This window comes from Dreissena polymorpha, chromosome 12 (assembly GCF_020536995.1).
Source record: "Dreissena polymorpha isolate Duluth1 chromosome 12, UMN_Dpol_1.0, whole genome shotgun sequence".
In the NCBI taxonomy this organism is placed as follows: domain Eukaryota; kingdom Metazoa; phylum Mollusca; class Bivalvia; order Myida; family Dreissenidae; genus Dreissena; species Dreissena polymorpha.
Window position 1 is genome coordinate 43,676,295 of NC_068366.1, and position 8,258 is coordinate 43,684,552.

At 37.1% G+C, this 8,258-nt stretch overlaps 1 protein-coding gene across 9 annotated transcripts in view; it reads left to right on the forward strand.

Annotated features, from left to right (window-relative positions):
* The window catches only part of LOC127853232 (epidermal growth factor receptor kinase substrate 8-like), a 127,717-nt gene extending 121,458 nt beyond the window's left edge, over positions 1–6,259 (forward strand). For all 9 annotated transcript variants that reach the window (XM_052387546.1, XM_052387542.1, XM_052387551.1 and 6 more), the window contains one exon: positions 65–6,259. In XM_052387546.1, coding sequence (XP_052243506.1) covers positions 65–214 — 150 coding nt within the window. In that variant the 3' untranslated portion in view covers positions 215–6,259. The remainder of the gene's footprint in view (positions 1–64) is intronic.
* The last annotated feature ends 1,999 nt before the right edge of the window (positions 6,260–8,258 follow it).

Below are 8,258 nucleotides of genomic sequence, written 5' to 3' on the forward strand. Positions count from 1 at the left end.
ACTTCATAATAATTATGCTCAAACAATGTTTGCGGACAGTTTAACACATAACATTACACCTTAGTACCGTACGCGAGGAAGAGTTGAGCTGCAGCAGATCTTAAAGCGGCGTATGGAGCAGACGGACACGTTAGGGGAGGCAGACTTTGGTACTCGGCCTAGCTTCATGCCTGAGACCCCTCCTGACTACTCCCCAGCTGAGTACAGATGGTGAGTTTTCAATGATGGCTTGTGTTTAACTTATTGTTATCCTATGCTGCAGGATTTTAATATGCAGATTTAATGGAACATAGTTAAACATTATTTAATTACGAAATGTTTTAGAGTTTAAACTGAACTATCGCACACTAGACTGAAAAAAGTAACAAGTCTTGATATCAATCCCTCATACATCGAGAAACCTAAATTGTCTGGTCCATAACTGATTATTTATCAACTAAAGTTAAAATGGCCAGTTGTGAATGCCACTTCTGATTAATAACTACATGGTATTATGAAAAAGGTGGAGGGATATAGAATTGATGTCCGTCCGTCTGTTAGTGTGTCCCTCTGTGACAACAAATATTTTAGGGCTTTATTTCAGAAACTATAAAAGATATCAACATTAAACTTCAGGTGTATATATATCAATGAGGAGAAGTGTCATGCACAAGAACCATAACCATACACTGTTAATTAAGAGTGATTTGTTTTTTATCCCCCGCCATAGGCAGAGGGATATTGTTTTGGCATTGTCCGTCCTTCCGTTCGTCCGGCACTTTTGTGTCCGGAGCCATATCTTGGAAGTGCTTTGGCAGATTTCATTGAAACTTGGTATGAGTATATATATGGATAAGATGATGATGCATGCCAAATGGCATTGTACACCAGCTGTTAATAACGGAGTTATGGCCATTTGTATTTTGAAAAAATGCTTTTTTGTGTCCGGAGCCATATCTTGAAAGTGCTTTGGCGGATTTCGTTGAAACTTGGTATGAGTGTATATATGGATAAGAGGAGGATGCACGCCAAATGGCATTGTACACCTTTGGATAATAATGGAGTTATGGCCCTTTGTATCTTGAAAATATGCTTTTTTGTTTGTCCGGAGCCATATGTTGGAAGTGCTTTGACAGATTTCATTGAAAACTTGGTATGAGTATATAAATGGATAAGAGGATGATGTCGGCGTTGTCCATCCGTCCAGAAATATTTGTGTTCAGAAGTATTTTGGCGGGGGATTAATTCTACAAATTTGCTTGTTTATTTGATTTACTTTTCAGGGCTATATCTCAGATACCATGCAAGACTTCAACATGAAAACTTCATGGGTGTATTGATATTAATGATAAGAAGTGCGCTGCTTAAGAACCATCACTCTTCACTTTCTTAAATAAGAGTTATTGCCCTTTTTATGCCACCGGATCGAATGATGGGGGTAAATTGTTTTTGGCCTGTCTGTCATTGTATGTGTGTGTGTTTGTGTGTCTATGTCAAAACTTTAACCTTTGTCATAACTTTTTATGCCCCCGGTTGAGTGGCATATAGCAGTTGAACTGTCTGTCCGTCCGTCCGTCCGTCCGTCCGTCCGTCAGTCAGTCAGTCAGTCAGTCAGTCAGTCTGTCCGTCCTTCCGAAAACTTTAACGTTGGCCATAACTTTTGCAATATTTAAGATAGCAACTTGATATTTGGCATGCATGTGTATCCCATGAAGCTGCTCATTTTGAGTGGTGGAAGTTCAAGGTCAAGGTCATCCTTCAAGGTCAAAAGTAAAAAACAAAATCAAGGGAAGTAATAAGCTTTAAAAGGGAGATAATTTCTAAACCTTCCAAATGATATATTGAAACTTATATATAATAATATGAAACCATACAACTGAAGCATAATCAAAATGACATTTTATGAGGCCAAGCACACAATGATACTTTTGGGCTCTTAGGCACCTTAAGGTTACCTGTGAATCTACAGTCACAGTAGTGGCTTATAGTTATTTGCTACTAAAAATAGAGATTTGTTAGAGACACTTATTTTCAAGGGAAGTAATTTAAATAATTATAAATCTCAGATTATATATTTCCTCACCAAGAATTTAAGTTCTTTTCACACTTACTGAACAGAATTTGTATTTTGTTTATTTATAACTTAAATGATTGATTTGTCAAAGTTTTTTTTTATTGATATAATTATCATTTCTTTCCTGTACTGAGTTGTGAATGGTAGGTTTCATTATTTACCTGTGGACTTATTCCCATATAAACATGATGAACTGTGGCTATGATCTCTTTGATATACCACCCCACCCCCTCAGTAGGGTGGCATATAGCAGTTGAACTGTCAGTCCGTCTGTCTGTCAGTCTGTGTGTCTGTCCGAAAACTTTAACATTAGCCATAACTTTTGCAATATTGAAGATATTTGGCATGCATATGTTTCTCATGAAGCTGCACATTTTCGGTGGTGAAAGGTCAAGGTCATCCTTCAATGTCAAAGGTCAAAAAAAAATAATCCAAGGGAAGTAATAAGCTTTAAAAGGAGATGATTTCTATACCTGCCAAATGATAAATATAAATTTTATTTCAAAGCGGCGCAGTAGGGGGCATTGTGTTTCTGACGAACACATCTCTTGTTCAATATTAAAGATAGCAACTTGATATTTGGCATGCATGTGTGTATCTCATGGAGCTGCACATTTTGAGTGGTGAAAAAACAAGGTCATCCTTCAAGGTCAAAGGTAAAAAAAATCAAAGTGACGCATTAGGGGGCATTGTGTTTTTGACAAATACATCTCTTGTTTGTTTTTGTATGATGAAACTTTTTAGGGCTATAATTCAGATACAATACAATATTTCAATATGAAACTTCATGGGTGTATAGAAATCAATGGGAAGAATTTCAATGCATAACAAGGGCTGTTTGTAAAACATGCATGCCCCCCATATGGGCTGTCCGTTGTAGTGGCAGCCATTGTGTGAATACGATTTTTGTCACTGTGACCTTGACCTTTGACCTAGTGACCTGAAAATCAATAGGGGTCATCTGCGAGTCACGATCAATGTACCTATGAAGTGTCATGATCCTAGGCAAAAGCCTTCTTGAGTTATCATCCGAAAATCATTTTACTATTTTGGGTCACCGTGACCTTGACCTTTGACCTTGTGACCTCAAAATCAATAGGGGTCATCTGCGAGTCATGATCAATCTACCTATGAAGTTTCATGATCCTAGGCGTATGCGTTCTTGAGTTATCATCCGAAAACCATTTTACTATTTCGGGTCACCGTGACCTTTGACCTAGTGACCTCAAAATCAATAGGGGTCATCTGTGAGTCATGATCAGTCGTCGAAATTCGCACTAGTCCGACAGCAAAAAACTAGTATTTTTTCTTTCGGGCTTGTAGGAAATCCAATATTACAAGCCCGACGTGCTTGTACAATTCATTTAACAGAAAACGAGTTCCACTTTCATTTTCAATATTTGTAAACAATGTTTTGAGTCGCTTAAATCAACAGCCGCTTATGTTTTAACACATTGCGAACACGTGCTGGGCAATCAGCCAATAATTGGATTACTGCGCATAAAGCGCATGGTTTTGAGGTTCCCGGATTACTATTATGTAAAATAAATGTTTTGCAATGCGTTCGGGACACAGAGAGTAATATCCGAACAGTTGTCATTCAAGTACGTCGTTGAGGAATGCAAATCTGAGCCAGGTAACTGTGATTGACGCATTTGTCAACTGGTTTTTTGTAGAATAACCTGGCACTTAATTGCTTATATATTTTCTGGTGGTTCAGGTATGCTCTCTCTTTCACATGGATATATGGGATACATTTCTGCTATTTTTTTACCTAAACTTTATGTATATATTTATAATTGTGATTTGATTGAAATCTGTGTGTGAAATTAATTTCTTCTTATTTAAGGATCCGAAAGAGGCTGGCTCAGATGATTAGGAAGCTAACTTGTATGAGGATGAAATTAATAAGAGATTTGTATTGTATTCTAAAGATTGAATAAATGAATGCTTCTTTGGATGTTTTATGTTATGTTTATCTGCATTTTTAACAAAAATGTTTGGGCTGGTAAAATCTGACTCGGGCTTGTTCAAATTTCCATAGTACTAGCCCGACTTGCTTGTAGATTTAAATCTGAATTTCAATGACTGCATGATCAATCTACCCATAAAGTTTCATGATCCTAGGCGTATGCGTTCTTGAGTTATCATCCGGAAACCATTTTACTATTTTGGGTCACCGTGACCTTGACCTTTGACCTAGTGACCTCAAAATTAATAGCGGTCATCTGCAAGTCATGATCAATCTACCCATGAAGTTTCATGATCCTAGGCGTATGCGTTCTTGAGTTATCATCCGGAAACCATTTTACTATTTCGGTTCACCATCACCTTGACCTTTGACCTAGTGACCTCAAAATCAATAGGGGTCATCTGCGAGTCATGATCAATCTACCCATGAAGTTTCATGGTCCTAGGCGTATGCGTTCTTGAGTTATCATCCGGAAACCATTTTACTATTTCGAGTCACCGTGACTTTGACCTAGTGACCTCAAAATCAATAGGGGTCATCTGCAAGTCATGATCAATGTACCTATGAAGTTTCATGATCCTAGGCCCAAGCGTTCTTGAGTTATCGTCTGACAACCACCTGGTGGACGGACCGACCGACAGACCGACATGAGCAAAGCAATATACCCCCTCTTCTTCGAAGGGGGGCATAAAAACAATAACCCTACTATGAATTACTTTTTATGATATACTGTTTATCAAGGGATTTGCTCCCATCCATAATCACAATTTATTTGGCAGGGGATATCAATTTGATTATTTTTTTATTATTTTTACTGTTGACAGCCTCAGATGATGACCTTGGGAATGCTGGGAAGACACTGAGGCACCTGCTGGAACGTCAGCGTAGAAAACTGCACCAGGTCAACAGGGGGCCCTACGAGTGATAAACAAATTGTGGAAGAGTGAGTGACCGGAAGCTTGCTTGTGTTACAGACTGTTAATTTGGACAAATGATTTACAGAATGTAGCTGGTTGGTTTAGCTCAGTGAATAAATTGAGTTATACATGTACTTCTTTACCTTGCAGAAAATCCATTGTTATACATGTCTTCCCCTCGGGAAATGCGGTTCCAATATAAGCTTATTGTATTTGTACTTTTCTTATACTATGTATGCATATTATTCATAAAGCAGTGCTTACATTTTCTGTGAATTATATTGCATATTATATTAGTGCCATAATTGTGTTGTCTTTAAATTTGTATTAATAATTTGTCATTCTGTATTTTTCATAGAAAAAGATCAATGTAATCATGTTTTTGTATCCTCTTTATTGCCTTTATATTTAAAAAAAATATGTGAAACAATCATAGAAAAAAATCAGTGATCACATAATTTTGAAAATCAAAAATATATCATTAAACTTGTATATGATGTATATCAATATTCGTGTGCAATGTGCAATGTATGTCATGATAAAAACATAATAAATACTGGGCTAGTTCTTGATTACACACCAGTAAGTGTATTTTGGTTGTATAGTTATATTGTATTATCTGCCACAGTGTTTAGCTGTAGCAACATATCAAGTGCAGTGTTCATCTTTGTATATTTTGAGTATTTATGTGGTTTAATGATTGTATTACATAATTTTCAATTGATTACAATGTGTCATTTTAAGTCATACAGTATATTGTTTATATATGAATGTAAGCAGTAAGCCACACTTTTATATCAAGTCAGAGTTCAGAGCTTAGTTGTAAGTATGTTAGAGATTTTGCACATTGTGAGCTATTCAATACTGATTTTTTTTTTATGCCCCCAAAGGAGGGCATATATTGATCGGACTGTCCTTCTGTCTGTCCGTCTGTCCTTCCGTCACACTTTGCGTTTAGCATTCGAAAAATGCTCATAACTTCTATGTCGCTTCACAAAGCAACTTGATATATGGCATGCATGTGTATCTCATGGAGCTGCACATTTTGAGTGGTGAAAAGTCAAGGTCATCCTTCAGGTTAAATATATGGCTTCAAAGCAGCGCAGAAGGGGGCATTGTGTTTCTGACAAACATATCTCTTGTTGCAAATGAATATTGTGAAACATACTTTTAAAATTTGCCTATCTTCATATTTTATGATTTGTAGTTTGAATGAATATGCATACAATTTGCAGTGCTGTTGTATTGTAATCTAGCAATAATCATTAGTATATTTATGTACTCTGGTATAAAAATAATAAATGACATACATAGTTATCTTCCTCTCCATTACTATACCCCTGCCAATAAAGTTTGAGAGAGGGTATATTGGAGTTATTCTGTAGGTTGTTTTGTTGAACAAACTGCTTCCACATGTATAAAACGATTAAATTTAAACTTCAGTTTCACATAACAATTTAGTTCCATGTTGTGGCTTATATATTGAAAACATTTGTTTAAATTCTGTAGAAGTGAAAGTTTGTGTGGATGTTGCGGTATTCTTTGCAAAATTTCCTAAAACTGAGGCAAACTTTGCATCCTTAAGACATTGTCTATGTTTTGATAATTTGTCATCTTCATTTGGAATTGTGATGGGTAAGAATTATTGAGCTGACAAAAGACGCATGCATTAATGAAGAAATTATTATGCAACACCCAGCAATAATTCTTACCTATGTGTTAGCCTTACAACCAATGTAAAATCACTTGAAGCTTACAGGGTAATCACCTGAACCTTTGTCTCAGTATTTTTCACAAAGCAATACATCACTACATGTAATATCAGCAGAATTGTAAGTTCAGTATAGTTATTGTTAGGTTGACTAGCTTAATTGAGCACAACATATTAGTGAGAGATGTCAATTAGCACTTAACCTTTGTCAAGTGATGGTTCATTGACCTGCACTAGGTCAGGACAACTTCATACAAAGCACAAAGGGACATTCTCAGACTTTGAGCTGACCCAGCAGAATTATGTCCATGCATTGTATTATTGGAAATTGACCTGTATTAGATCGTTTTTTTTAAAAGAAATGTCCGCACTGTCAGCAGATCTCTAGATGGTATTCAGAAGAGCATCCAATATCTGTAGGACAAAAAAAAGGTCAACTCATCATCCACAGATTGACCTGACCAAGATTATTAACCCACCAACTTAACCCTGTCAGATGATTACGTGTGAACCAGGCTTTGAAATATGGTCCTCAGTCAATGACATTGGTGGGAAGCTGGTGGCAGTCAGATGTGGTGTATACAGTGCATGTCTCAAGACCATTAACAAATTCATGATGAATCTTATATGCTGTTCATTATCATGGGCTTATGTAATATTGAAGTCATTTCACCCAAATAAGTTCATAATCATTAAAGGCACAGGAGATAAGAAGCATCAGAAAGTATTATGAACAGTTGACCCATGTCACGCCAAAATGTGCCTTAAGATATATATGCAGCCAGCATTGCTCCAGACCAGATTGCATGAGAGACCACAAAACCTTGCCTGACTTTATAGAGAATGGAGAAGTTACCGACCAGAGTGCACAGGCTGTACTGGAGCAACCCTGGCCCTATATGGCATTAAACCCATTTTCGCATGATGTGTGCATCACTTGTTTGATACTTCAAAACTTGTCTGACAGAACATCGGCATGAACGACAGTTCTTAGATTGACAAGGTATTTGGCAGTAAAGTTCTTGAGGACATTGCTTCATCAAGGGCAAGGGCCGGAGGCCACATAGCAATAAACATTGAATTTTGAATCATCAATTCTGCATACATCACACTCCACTTGTAATTCCAATTACAATATACAGGGATTGGAATCTGATTCTTTACATGACCTAATACTTAACAGGTGGAGTTGATGGTTTCCATTAGAAACAAGGGCTGTTTGTAAAAATGCATGCCCCCCATATGGGCTGTCAGCTGTAGTGGCAGCCATTGTGTGAATATGTTTTTTGTCACAGTGACCTTGACCTTTGACCTAGTGACCTGAAAATCAAAAGGGGTCATCTGCCAGTCATGATCAATGTACCTATGAAGTTTCATGATCCTAGGCCTAATTATTCTTGAGTTATCATCAGGAAACCATTTAAATGTTTCAACTCACTGTGACCTTGACCTTTATCCTAGTGACCTCAAAATCGATAGGGGTCATCTGCGAGTCATGATCAATGTACCTATGAAGTTTCATGATCCTAGGCATAAACGTTCTTGAGTTATCATCCGGAAACCATTTTACTATTTCGGGTCACCGTGACCTTGACCTTTGATATA